Source organism: Lonchura striata, chromosome 8 (assembly GCF_050655825.1).
Source record: "Lonchura striata isolate lonStrDom1 chromosome 8, ASM5065582v1, whole genome shotgun sequence".
Lineage (NCBI taxonomy): Eukaryota > Metazoa > Chordata > Aves > Passeriformes > Estrildidae > Lonchura > Lonchura striata.
The window spans coordinates 14,694,229-14,708,892 of record NC_140710.1 but is presented as its reverse complement, the minus strand read 5'-3'; the positions used below and the strand labels follow the sequence as shown (position 1 = coordinate 14,708,892).

At 42.6% G+C, this 14,664-nt stretch overlaps 1 protein-coding gene across 1 annotated transcript in view; it reads left to right on the top strand.

The window, feature by feature from the left end:
• DDAH1 (dimethylarginine dimethylaminohydrolase 1) overlaps positions 1-14,664 on the top strand; it is a 57,583-nt gene that overhangs the window by 33,902 nt on the left and 9,017 nt on the right. The window contains exons 2-4 of the mRNA XM_021526786.4: positions 6,423-6,522; positions 7,615-7,688; positions 8,260-8,379. Of these exons, the coding sequence (XP_021382461.2) occupies positions 6,423-6,522; positions 7,615-7,688; positions 8,260-8,379 (294 nt within the window). The remainder of the gene's footprint in view (positions 1-6,422; positions 6,523-7,614; positions 7,689-8,259; positions 8,380-14,664) is intronic.

Here is a 14,664-nt window from a genome sequence, read left to right as displayed (position 1 = left end):
AAGCAAATATGTCAGCTGGTGGAAGTGGGAATGGCAGGTACAGAATGTCCCTTACCAGGGTGTGCTGGTGGCTGTTTGTAGGACAGAGCTAACCTTTTTTGTCTTGCTCTTAACACTCTTACTGCATGACCTTCATTGAATAGCAGTTCTGGAGTGTCTTGTTCTCGTGCTCTTTTCCTGATAAGCTTTCAAAAGCCAGGGCCCTTTCTGGTATCAACACTAGGAGCATGAGTTGGAAACTGCCACAACCCACATCCCACAAATTTCAGAGATGTGCACAAGTGTGTGTATCTGACCTACTTCAAGTAAAAAAAACCAACCAGGAGCGGGTTTTTATACTCAAAACCCCTCAAAACTATTACAGCACTACTTTATTTTCTTTGAAGCCTGTGCAAGTCCAGAAAGGCAGTGCTTATCATCAAAAGGAGACAGACTACCCTCATGTCCAAACAGAGCAGATTCGGGCAGGCAAGAACGTGGATTGTGACCAACATTGGTATCTGGTTTTGCAAAATTGAAGTCTACCCTTTCCTGGCCCCAGATTTGTCCATCTCTGTTTATAGCCTTTACTCAGAACCTTGCTGAAAAATGTATTATATATTGACACTGGCACTTTGTGAACTCAGACCTAATGGCTCCAGAAATAATCACCTTTGAGATTATTATAGTCCAACTTTTGCATATGTTAGATCTGTCATTTGCTTTGCACAGCTCGGAATGCCAGTTTTAAACACAATGAAGTAAAGTCTGAAATGCAGTATTTGTGATTTAACAAGCTGGAGAAATGGGTGGTGGATGTAAACTTTCAGGAGACAGTGCAGTAGTGTGTCTTGGACTGAGAGCCCTTTTTGTTAGAGCTGTGGTTGGTCTCTGGAGAGCTGAGCTGTGAGCACAGGGAGCTGAGCTCTGCTAGTTTAGAAACCTCATTGCACCTCTGGGTCGTGGGATGGTCTTCTGCCCTCTGAATCTCTCAGCATCCTTTTCTTTAAGACAGGGCTGGAGGCACCTTCTCCTTTTCACCAAGAGCTTGGACACAAAGGCAGATCAGTCATTGCAGTCATTAGAAGATGCCTGATTTGATACCATCTGCAGCTTCTGCCAAGCCCCAGCTGTGCCCCTGCCCATGGGGCATTTTGGGAGCCTGAGTGGCGCCTCACCCATGGCCCCACCACCCAGGGGAAAAGCTGCCCTGCTCTTGGCAGGTGTGAGATGGTGGCTTGCAAAATCATTTCCCTGTTTCCACTGTCTTTTGAAAAGATAATTTCCTTCTTCTGTCAATAACATAAATCCCATAATATGGTTAGAGCACAGGAGACCAGTAAATAATTTAGGAAGCAGCCTTTGTTTAGAGTGCATCAAGTCCTAATATAGAGAAGGAAAAAAGCCCTGCACATCAGTTACAGTAATTGGTGGAAGGCACCAGTTCGAAGGGTAATGAGCTCCATTTTTAAAGCACAAGGAAATTAGATTTTTATAAACGTCAAACACAGTTATTGTCCTTCTTCCTTGAAACAGAGCTGAGCTGGCTGGAGCCCATTGTCTCTCAATCAGCTTTGCTATGGATTAGACACATCCCGTCTCACACCAGGAATGTGCTTATTAGAAAAATATCACTGCACAAAGCATACAAGCTTTAACACTCAACCCATGTACTAATGGATACATGTACAATGAAACCCAGTGTCACGTTACAAACCTTAAGCTGACCTGAGATAATAAGATACAGAAATCTGAAAGGATACAGATGAGTGCTCTCTTTGTGTACAACATTTCTGACTACCTGGGATTTTAGTTTTCAAATAAAGGAGATAAAGTGAGGGAAGGTGACTTTTCCTCTTGGCTGCTTCTAAAAGAGTGTAAGTCTTCTTCATAGTGACAATGCTTATAATCAGGTAGTGTCCAAATATTTTATGTATTTTACTGGTGTCTCCTGGGTAACTGGGGTTTCACAGAGGACTTTTCACTGTTTTTTAGTTCTTTCCCAGAAAAAAAGCAAGAGGTGGTTATTTGTTTATACATCAAAGCTAGCTCTGTGAATTAGTCTTTCATTCATAATGAATGAAAATGTCACCAATATGTTTTAAGACACCATACTTCAGAAAATGGCTATCAGTTATTTGGAGAGGGTAAAGTGGAAGCAGAATAAAGAGCTTTGTAAACTCAACCCCCTTTCCTACATGCCTTTTTTTAACATTTTACTTGAGGATAACAATCACCTGTCCATCCTTAGCTTGAGATTGTATCTTGTTCCCACTCTGTAGGGGCTCTGTTAGAAAGCAGTACAATCCTTCAGCATGTGGGAAGATTTAAGGATGGAGCCAAGCTTTATAGTCCCCTTTTGCAGTGATGAGATAAAGATTCAAGCTACTTGTGTGGACTTTACCCCATGCTAACCCAACTCTGAATGCTGCATATGCTGTTTCCAAGGTAGTACTGTGTCAAAGACATTCCATGGACATGCTGTTGGAGACCCAGCTCAGGGACTGCTGCAGGATGGCTTTAGAGATGGTGGGGATCATGCAAATCTGTGCTGTCTCCTCTACAGGAAATTCAGCAGATAGGCTATTCAGTCCTAGTTTGTTTTTCTGGAATCTTTTATTTACAAGTGTGCTTCTTTTCTTTAAGTTCTTAAAGAACTTAACTTTTTTTTAAGTTGTCTTTTTAATAATGTCAGGTTTTCCATTCAGTCTTCTTCATCTCAGCTTGCACTTTTTTCGTCTCTGCTTCAACTGATTGAAGTTTCTAGTGTTGCCTGTAGGAAAAAAAAGAGTAACTTGAGACTTCTGCTTTACAGAAGCAAGGGATATTGAGAGATATTCCCAGCATGCATGCATCAGCAAACACGTGAACAGCACTTCCCAGTTAAAACTCTTAAGAATTTCTACTGGTTGCTTGAAATCCTTACAAAACAGTGTTCTGTAGCTTGAATCCATGAACACCCACCATGGAAAAGTGATCCAGCTATTTATATGGCAGTCATTATATTTGGTTAAATTTGGTTTTATAATGTAAAATTAACCCAGATGTTGGAGGAAAACAATGTGAGGATGTTACAAATATCTTTAAAGCCTTGGGCACCATGAAGCAAATTAAACTAATTTTCTTTGACTTTGGACAATTTTTAGTTCTGGTAACTTTCCTTATTGTCGTTGCTACAGCTTCATCAACCCCTGTAAATTAAATAAAGAAACAATTCAAGACATCTCTGATGTACCCTGGTAGTTAAATGGTAATCAGCAGCTTGTAATTAAAGCATCCATATGTTTCAAATCACAAATCCAAAGTCAGCAGTTACATTCCACTAGCCTCATTAGCTAGGCACTTCAGTTAATTGGTACTCTAGTGCAAGGGTTATTAGTTGGCCTTCTGGGCCAGGGATGGGAAGTGCTGCTGCCTCCCTGCCTGCCCCTCCCTGGGAGCTCCGTGCTGCCCTTGCTCACTGCAGTGGTCTCTCTTCTCAGCAGCAAGCATGGCTTGCAATGCTCAGGTAAAAGCAGGTTTCCCACCTGCTAAAGGGAGCTCACACCCACATTGGTGACTGGTGTCTCATCACAGCAACTGCTGCCCATCCCTGGTTGCGACTCTCATCACAATTGTTGCACGTTCCTGGTCCCATTAGGTCTTCAGGAAGCCTTGAGGCTTGAGCTTCACTACATGAGGCACCTTCATGTAGTGTCTGCAGGCTGCCCAGGTTTTACACCTCTTACATCTCTCAAATGTTGTTCTGTGGTCTGGAGAAGCTTTTGTGTCTCCCATGGAAAGTGGGTGTGGTAGTCCTCTGCCACAGTGACATCCACAGCTCTGCTGATGCTTCTACTTCTGGAGACATGGTCAGGGAGGAGGGCAGGAGTGCTGTGGGGAGTGGATGCATGGCAGGGGCAGCCACTGGCTTGGCTTCCTCTGCAAGCCCAGACAGCTTCTGTTGGGAGCACCTGCTCAGCAGCACATCTGCTGAAAGGGCTTTCTCGCTGTTTTGGATTTAGAAGCTGCTGGAGGTTATAAATTATTTGAAGATAGGTGACCATGCAACAGGCTGGGTGAACCTGTTTTTTCTTGTCATTTGGCCTTCTGCCTTAAATACTCCCATCTGATGGTTTTATTTATTTATTCTAACTGCCTATGACTGGTGTCCCAATTGTGAGTTTGACTGTCTGCCTCATGTCAGCACAAAAGCGAATCTGTGTGTTCTTGGAATGGAACCCTGCTTTTATCATGCTGCATCCCCATTACTCCACATTAAACAATTGTTTTCTTCTTTGGAGTCTGTTGACTCTTATGCACATAGCACCTGCACAGTAAAACCCACTGGGCTTCACAGAAAGAAGAAAGAAATCATTCTGCTATCAGCATATGGATGTTATGAAATGTTGTCATGTTTGTACAACAGCAGTTTTCCAATATTACCTCAGCTGTTCCCCTTTTATTTCTAAAACACTACATGGGTCCGATACACATTATAAACATTATAATTTAAAAAATGCTGGAGGTAAAACAACAAGACTAAGAAAGATGAAGCCTTTCTACTAGACCTGGAGACTCTTGAGTGCCAGGTTTCTGCCTGAAGTTATTTTAGCATTGGGTGAAAGACAGAGGAGCAAAAAAGAAGTGTTAATTGTAAAAGGCATGCTGTAGGCTCATTCCAGGCTGCATGCCAAGGCCTTAGATGGTCCTTTGTGTGGGAAGGATGAATCCCTTGCTATCAGAAACCCCCTGGATACAGTTCTGAGTTGTAGTCTAACCCATCAGAGTTCTGCAGGTTCTGCACAAAGATCTGCCTCTATTCTTCTCAAGTTTAAACTGAGGCACCTACTTTAACAGTGTGTTTGTCCAGAGCTTTTTCTCAAGTGGCTGGAGAGTGAGAAGATGCTGCAAAAGAAGAGAAACCTCCAGAGAGCAGATCAGGCTTGGATACAGTGCTGTTCCCAGTGAATCCCACACAGAGCAACATCACCTGTCCCAACAGCCCATGGGGACCTTTCCTTGCCTTCTGAGTCTGGGCTCAGGGTTAATGGGATCACTCATAAATGCCACATTGCTGAGTCATGGAAAATGAGCAGGAAAAAGTAGCTTAGGTGGATCATGTCTGTCTCTTTCCTTATTCCCTGCAGCCAGCACTGCTCTTAGGAAGGTGTGTCAGCCAAGCTGTGTGCTGCTCTTGCATTGAGGCTGCCACAGTGAATGTGAAGGACCTCATATGTCCTTCCTCTGCTATGGCAGGTGTAGTTTGAGAGAGCTAGGAGTGGGGCTGCTAGAATTGCCTCTCTTGTTGTATAGTGCCATGAGACTAGCATGGTGTCACTTGTTTTAGCTTAATGTGTTTTTTTCTAGAAATACTTATTTTAGCACTTTAAATAGATGAGTGACCTATGGGACATGCAAAAATATAAAAGGAGTTCACTGTGTTTGCCATGTTTATTAATGCTTTCTGGGCACCTCTAGTTAACCATGGTGAGGAAGTTTCCTTGAACATGAAGATGCTGCTGTGTGCGATCAAGTTCACAGCTTTCTGTAGATGAGCTCTTATTTTCATTGACATTCTGCAAGTTTTAGGTTTATGTTTTTGTTGAATGGTTGATTGTGTGTAGGTCCTTGTTTTGGCTTACAAGGTGCCACAGTGATGTTGTTTGAACACAGCCCCTATTCTGGATGGCAAGTGATATGAGCCTCTATAGAAACAGATTCTGCTTTAGGCATCCTCAGCAGCCCTTACTGGGAAAGAAGGAGCCCACTGAAGCTGCATTCCCTGCTCCTAGTACAAGCTTCTTTCAGCAGGAAACAGGCTCTGACTTCCAGCCAGCTGTGTGGCTCTCCACAGCAAGCAGTAAGCCCCACAATGTATAAGCATGAAATGTCTTGTAATTCTGAAGCAGGGTAGCTCAAACATGCAAGGAGAACTAGTGCCTAGTAAAATTGCAAAGCCATAAAGAATTTGAACATTTACTGACTGGGGGATTTGTTTTTTCCTGTGGGCTGAAGAGGGACTTGCAGTAGAACTGCGGCCTCCATGGCTGGCAGAACCACCTCTGTGTCTGAGCAGAGTGGAAGGAAAGAACCTCAGTCCTCTGCTGGTGCTTTTTCTGGCCCAAATCCGAGGGACAAGGTTTGCAAGAGGATATTGCTGTGCAGAGGGACTAGACTTCACATGTGCTTTGGACCCCTTGTCTGTCCCTCCTGGATGCTGCGTGGCTGCTCTGCAAAGACAAGAGCCTGGTCTCTGCCACTTGCAGCCCATCCCTCCGACCACAGAGACCTCTGATGCAGGTGGGCAACTGTGATGGGCAGGGCCACAAAGGACCCTGCCATCCATCTTGCTAAAGGGGCATTAAAAGGCTTTAATTCTTAATAATTAGATGTATTTCTGGCAGGTTTTTAAAGAATTTTTCAACAGCACAATATGTCTTTAATAACTTTCTTTTAAACAGGTTGAAGCCATGAAGAGAGTACTAGAAAGCCTCAACCTTAATATAGTTGAGATGGTGGATGAAAATGCAACCTTGGATGGTGGAGATGTCTTATTTACAGGTATAATAATTACAGGTAGTGAATTTGCTATTTGCATTTTCTGACTGCCCTAAAGACTGCACATTGTCTGATACCAGCATAATAAAATGTCACTCCTGTGGTTTGCTGAATCTGTTGTTTGCTAAATGTCATGAAGTTGCTGGGAGATGAGTACTCAGTGCAGCCCTCAATGTCCTGCCTAATACCTGAATAAATGGAGTAGCAGTACACACACTACAAAGAACAGCACTGTGCATACAGATTTTATTTTAGCTTGTAAAGTGCCAATAAGAAAAATGCTTTCAGTAGTCAGCTGTCTGGGGTTGTTTCATATTTCTTATTATGAGCAGCTAACATTCACCAGACTCATTTTCAGGACTTGTAAAGGCTTGATGCAGACAATTGTCACTAGTTCAATGAATTAAATGCAAAAAAATGCATTTTTAGTTTATCAAGGATGTGGTGGAGCTGCCTGTCAGATGTCATGAGCCTTACATGCGTGGTTGACTTCAAAGATGAAGATACTGCCTGTGTTTTTTATATCATTAAACCCATTAGGCATTTTCTCACATCAGCTGCACACAGGGCTGCTCCCTGCCTGTGCTGAATGAGCCTGTTTGTTTTGATCAGCATCACAGGAGACTGGCTGCCTGCCTTAGTGCACCACAGGCAAAGAGGGGTCTCCTACAGAGGCAGACCAGGAAGGGAGGCCTTCCTAAGGCACTGCAGATCCAGCACTGATTTTCTCTGGTGCTGGAGGATGCTGATGACTGCAGATCTGCCTTGAGATGAGAGGAAATCTCAAAGGGAGAGGGAAATGGTCAATCAGTGGTGTACTAATCCAGCCCAGCTGTTGTCTTTCCTGACCCAATGACCACTGGAGAGATTTAGAAGAGGAAGCTATTTATGCTTCTGGTTAAATATGTCTTGTGGCAAAAGATTAATTGCTTTAGATTACAACTCACAATTGTGCAGCTCACAATTGCAGGTTGCATTCTTTTATGCTGAATTTTCATTTTAAATACTCAGCTTGATAAAAGAAACCTAGAACATGAAAATCCTTGAAAAATTGCTTCAGAATACCTCTAAAGCTAGTCTGCTTTTTCATTCCAGGCAGAGAATTTTTCGTAGGTCTTTCCAAGCGGACAAATCAACGTGGTGCAGAAATTCTGGCTGACACATTTAAGGTTTGTAGATTCCTTCATGTCACAGGAAATAGAAGGTGTCATTCACTGAACTAATTGAACAATTGTACTGGCCAAGATGTTTGTCTTACTCATGTACTTTATTTAAGACCTAATTTAAAAAACCCAAAGGTACAAGTTGCTGAAAGGTTTGAGCATCCTGTAAAGTGAAAGATGCTGAAGTTGGATCTGAAATGTGAGATTGCTGCATAAAAATCAGTTAGATAGTGGGAGGCTGTTATTTTTTGAGAGCATGTAAACACTCAGGTTCTTCATGTTCTCATGTATCAGCCCTGTGTTGTTATTGCTGGTTCCTGGAGAAGTTTTATGTACCTACTTTTTAATTAAGCATTTTAATGTATTTCTTTATGGCTGTAACAATATTTGAAACATTTTCTGGATTTTATGCCAGTCTCCAGGCAAGACAAGCTGGTTCAGAGTTTTTAAACAGTTGATACTGTGCCCAGGGGTTGATAATTTGCAGAGAGTAAAATTAATTATGGGATGTCTCCATATAATTATGGAACTAGGACACTTTAAAAATATTTATAGCACTTTCTTTGCTCCCATACAGGATTATGCTGTCTCCACAGTCCCTGTTCATGATTCTTTGCATCTGAAGAGCTTTTGCAGCATGGCTGGACCAAACTTGATTGCTATTGGATCAAGTGAAGCTGCACAGAAAGCCCTCAAGGTAAAGCACCTAAGAAAACATTCTAAACAGCATATCTCTTTCTGATCTTTTTAAAATATCTGCTTAAGGATGCTGGAATTTTAAAATACATATTGATTGGTGAAAGAGGAAACAACAGCTTCATGTTAGGGCCTCCTGTATGTGCAAACCATAAAGAATGGCTATGTCAGGCAAGAGAGTGGTGATGTTGATTTAACTTCAGTTATCTTAAGGAAATAAACAGAATATACAGGTTATTATTTACAGCTTTTTAGACTAAAAATCTGATAATTTGGTGTTAAAAGGGAGGAAGGAGATATAGTCAGACCAGTGGAGATATTTATTTCAGATGTTGCCATGAGGAAACTTGTCTTTTATAATTCATGGAAGGGAAGTAAAAGTTCCATCATGAAGAAGGAAGAAGAGGCCCTACACTTGTATAGAGTGTTTATAAACATGAGCAAAATTCAACTACAACACTGGTTGCCCAGTGCTGCAATTTGAATTTGAGCCAGGGCTAATCTGAGAAGTCATCAGTTTGATTAAACCCTTCTGCACAGCTTGGCTAATCATGTTGCAGTCCATCAGTTTAGCTATTGTAACCAAAACTATTTTTTGTCTAACTTGATCAAATATTGCTGGTAACTAACCATCAAGCAAACACCAGCATTAATCAAGGTAAAGTAATAAGCAGATACATTTTTAAAAGAACATGGTAATTAACAAGATAATCTAGCAATCTGATTGTTGGTGGATATATTTTTAAAAATAAATCAACTGTCGTTTTTCAGTGTGTTTCTTCGCACTGGACATTTAGCAGCACATTTGCATGTGTTTGAGGATGATGTTTGCTCACACCCTGCCAGCTGAGGTTAGGGAGTCTGGGCTGGAGCAGGGTTTTGGCCATGCCATGTGCTCTTCTCATGCTCCTCGAGAGCTGACAGGTGACATGAGGCAGCCATGTCACAGCAACACACGGAGTTACCCAGAACATGTTCCAGTGAGTTGCATCTGGCTGTTTGTCCAAGAGTCTAAATCTCTTATGAGAAATTATTGGCAAACAAATGGGTAAATTGTCTGTCTTGGAAATTATGGCATTTACAGTGCTGCTGATCATCAGCTTTCCCTAACATTTGAATTCTTGTTTTTTGACAGTGTCTTTGTATTTGTTTTCTTGCCACCAAAGCAAAAAAAGCTCAGTTGGCAATCAACTTCTTGCAGTCTTGTGGAAATGCAAGTGCAAGAGGATCTTGGAGGAACTGACACTTGGAATTAAGAGCTGCTCCTTGGATTTCAGCAGATCAGCTGAGCTGTAGCAGTGCTGTCAGCTGTTCTGTTACCCAGCAGAGTCTGTGGCAGTACAGTCCCCTCAGCTCTTGCTGAGTCTGTTGCCTGGCACAGCCCAGCATGCCACTCCTTTATTGTAATAGCTTGTTATTTTAAACTCCTCCTTCATGTTGCCATTTTTTGTGACTGGAAATGCAATCATACAAGCAAGATGATTGAACTGTCTTTAACCATCTCTAGTAATTGAGTTGTTTTCACATGTCACGTTAGGCAACTGCTACTAGTGAGCTGCTACATCATGCTACGCTAACATTTTACATTTAAAACAGGATTTAGCTGCTTGCATTCTTGCTTGAAATAGAGATTTTTCTTGATTTTTCTTACTGGTGCAACTTATGTATCCTTACAATATTTTAAAAATAGAAAAAGAAATTGCATCTGGTGCTCACATATGGCCAAGTGCAATTAATCGTGAGTTCAGTGCAGTATGTGTAATGTAAAGCTCTGCAAGTGAGCTGGGAAATTAATCCACAGAGTTTAGGATAATAGACCACATGCTAAAAGCAGATAATAAATCAGAAATTACATTTTAACCATTAAATCCTCTTCAGGTTTTGGCAAGTGTAGTGTATTTATTTGGACTGCAGATAAAAAGTGGCACTTGAGGAAACTTGGTGAAAGAAAGAGACAGATTAAGTGCAGAAAATACTGGGGCCTCTGGTGACTATCACATCTGAAACTTTAACTTCCCTCTGCTGTTTTCAGCATGCATTTAATTCCTTCTTGTAGTTAAACCTGTTTATAATTCCATACATGTAATTCCACATTTGAACATGAGCCGTGGCTGTTGAGATGATGAAGCCTGGGATTACTTTTCAGGTCCCTCGGTGAGGCCAGGATTTCCTGTAAACATGTCACCTTTGGGCTCTGATCATGCTCTGCCAGAGTTGCTGACCTTTACTGTGAACGTGAATGAGGTCAGATTTGGGCTGCGACGGTGCCAGTCCCAGTGTAGGGAGTTGATGTGGCAGTGCTGCAGGTGAGCACTCTGCACTACTTTTTTCCCAACAAGGGGCAGAGCCCTGGGGTCTTCTTCTGGGACAGCAGAAGAGCAGGAACTGGCCCAAGACATAATCCAGTTCAGGTTCCAGAAGCAAAGGCAAAACCTAGGCAAGGTGACGATGGGAACTGTGACACAGCATCTGTTGCACACTCATTTCTGTGTTCCCTCGCTCGATATTAAATTGTATTGGTTGATATGGAGCACAATTTCCTTCCACTTTGTGATGAGTGAAGACTTGGACAGCAGCAGAAGATTGTGGGCACAATCCTTGATCAGACCATCTCTGTCACCCTTTGGATAACTCAGTAGTAATCCCAAAGCATCTGAGGGTCGCACACGATGTTCCCAGCTTTGACAAGCTCAGCTATTCCCTTGCAAGCAGTGTGGGTTGTATCTCTAGCAAGTTCCTACTAATGAAGTTGTTCTCTCACTGTTGAGAAATGAGTCTGTCCTTTGGGTAGGCTCTGATACCAGGCATTGACCAAAAGACCAGCCCTGGGGTCTCCCCACAGGACGGGTAGAGAAAGCCTTGGTGTGAATGCACTGATCTGGGGTAGTGCAGGGGGTGTGGAGGGTCACTGATGGATCTTGGAAGGGAGAGCACTCATCCCACCATATGGCCTGAGCTCAGCCCTGCAGTCAGCTGAGTCTGGCATATTTCTCCCGAGATCTGGAATAACAGAGGGGCATGTGAAACATCTGGGATTTCAGTTGGTCACTTGAGAGGAGTGTATGCTAATTACAGAGGCAGTGTGGCAGTGGCAGATGTCAGGACTGAGTGGCATTGCCAGGGTGCAAGGCAGCTGATAGTGTAACCTCTCGTGTCCCCTCACAGACTTGTCCCAGCTGGACCCAGAGCAGTGGTCACATCTCGTGTTGGTCCTTGGTATCTTGGAGTCCAGCCTCTGTATTCAATGGGATTTCTTTATGGTCAGGACTCTGTTGGAAAATCTACAATAGTGTAATGCCACAAATTTAGCAATATACCTTTCTTTTTTCCTTCTGCTTTCAATAAAAGCTTGGACATGACTGTCCTGCCTTGTTCTTGACTCTCTCATTCAATATCTTCTGTTGGGAGTGGAGCTGCTCGTTCTTCCCTAAATTATTCCCTGGAGGATGCTTTTGCTAATGCAGCTGTTTTGACAGTGGTCAAGGGAGGCTTATCAAAACCACATCTGAAGGATAATATAGAAAGGAGTCTCTTTTGGGTAACTATGCCCTTGGTCTGTATCCAAGCTATGATCAGAGCAGAGCTTTTAAAGACTTGAGCACAAGGAGTTGTTCTTGCATTGGCAGTTGCCCCCATTCCTTTGATTAAATGCCTTTTGTTCTTACTCCATCTTGTGTAACTGAAGTCTCTGCCGTGTGCCAGCTTTTGAAGAGCTGAGTACTGTTTCCCTGCATGACAGGAGGGTTGTAGTGCCTGGGTAATGCAGAGGGGTTCCCAGCTTCCACAGAAGTGCCTCCAGACACCTAAGGGAGAACTTCATCTCTCTGGTGTTCTTGGAAAACAGCCTGTACTGCTTTTTCCATGCAGCAGGAAAAGGCTCAGCTAAATCTGCTTTTTCTATTGTCTGTATAGCAACTGTCTTTTCTAGTAATGCACAAGTTTTGCATGAAAACATTATCTCTTCTTCCTTAAGAATTCATCATTTCTGCTTCTGCTTATTCCCCACATGAAGTCATAATCCTCTATTTATGCTATCACAATGGGTTGCTGTGGAAATCATTACTAATATTAATAACCCAAAGAAGATGACATCAGGTAGGGAATTAGCAGAAAGTGCAGATGAATGCTGACTTTTTTTGTAATGCGAGAACAAAGAAGTGTTCAGAAGAAATACAAAGAAGTTTCCCCTTAAAGCTAAACATTAAAAACTGAGACTTTACTTCTCTCAGCCTTGTAGATAGGAAAATTAATCCATTTATAATCAATCAATAAATGAATCAACTTATAAAATTTTATTTACTTTCCTTTTTCTGCTTCTGATTTTTCATTACTTTATGAATTATGGGTACATATCATCTCAGAGGATGTAGGACTTCTCTGAGTGCCAGATGACCTCCTACCTTAAAAACTCATCTCATTGTGTTTTACTTTGAATTAATTTTAGATGATGTAATAGCCACTGCACTTATCTGAGTTTTAGTGCTGTTCAGTTTGCATATATGCAAAAGGAAGATACTCAAAAGTATATATGTATATACTAGAGATGATTGTATTAATCAGTTTTGTTTGTTTGTTTTTAAAGGGTGAGGAAAGTGTCCCTTTCAGTACATGTTTTTCCTCAAAAGTTAGGCTGTCAGCCACAGGAGCTGGGTCAGAGGCTGCCTGAGAAGATGTCATTGGCTTTGCGTAAATGGAGACTCATGTTTCTATTCCTTTGCTTCTTTTTTCCCCTTTGACTATTCTCTCCCTGGGTTCCTGTTCCAAATGACAGGATGTTCGTGCTCCTGCCTTTTCGACTGAAAACAACAGCCCACATAATCCGCTTCCTTTTCTCTTCCCAGGTCGTGGTTTCCCTTTGCAGTGGTCCTTGGCAGAGCTGGCAGGCAGGTGACAGTGTGGCCATGAGGGATGGTGGCTCAGGGGGCAGAGCAGTGCAGGTGTGCACACGAATGACACTCGGTGCCCATTGCATCTGCGGTGATGCAAAAGGCATCCTGCGCCAGGAAAAGCAGGAGCAGGGCGGGAGAGGTTGCTTAAAAGAACTCTTCCTTCTGGAAAACATGACTGAGAGGGTGCAGCAGGGAGGCAAAGCCCAAAGCCCAGCTGCTGAGACCGTGGGTGTTAGGTGGAAATTAAAGCAACATTCTGGCTGGGGATGGACTAAGAAATCTGGAGTACTGACCATGGCAGACCAGGGCCCTGCTGCCTTCAAAGAGATCTTCAGTGTGGCTTGCATCTCTAGGTCTGTGCTGTCCTGTCCTGTATCTCTATCAGACTTCTTGGTGCCTGACAAGAAGGCTTAGGTCATTCTCCTTTGATGCTGCTCACAGTGGCTGTGATGGCCCCTTCCTTACTGAGCCTACTACACTGTTGTCTCTTCTGCCTGTCTGCATATCAGGGGGGACACTCCTGATAGATCTTGACATTCCAGCAAGGTCTCTGGCTTTTCCAGCTCTGCTCTTCTGTCCCCTCTGGCCAGCCTAGCCAAGTGTTTCATGGTCACTGCTTTGTTTGAAGGAAACTGAGAAGCTGCTGAGTCCCTGTAGAAGGCACACGGCATTGTGGCACAGCTCATCAGCTCCACTCTGTCCTGTACTTTCTTGTGTTGAACCCAAAAGCTGCTGCTTTCTCTCTCCAGTGCCAATTGTTTCTCTAAATATGAAGAAATGAGGAAGGAACCTAAAGGACAGGCAGGGCAATAAATCAGTGAATGAATTTTGGTTTCAGTGTAAAGTGGTTTGCAACTAGGACAAGAGAGAATGACAATCCTGAATGTTACTCTGATGTTATTCAGAGTATCACATACGAAATAATGTGCTCTGACTGATCATTACTGCAGAAATGAGATCCTGAGCTTGTTGAAGTTTCTAGCTCAGCTGAAAACCAAATGGAGAACATAATTTTGCCACTGATAAAGCTGTGGTGCATCTGCATGTGGTCTGTTGTGTGCACTTTGCATGCATAGGCCCTCCATTTCAAAAAAGGTGAAGTATGACTGGAAGGATTCAGAAAAGTTCCATAAGGACTAACAGATGCCTGGACAGCTTGCCTAAGGAGACAAACTAAGCAAGCTATGACTATAACTTGGAAAAAAGACAACTAAGATAGGGTCATAGATGCTTAAAAAGTCAGGAATGATGTGGAAAAGTTGACTGGGGATCAGTTGTTTACTGTGTCTTCCAGTACAAGAATCAGGGGAGCTCTAAAAGTATGTAAAGGTAAGATCTAAAGGGGCAAATTAAAAAAAAAAAAAAAAAAGAAAGGAAAATAAATGTTTCCTTGCACA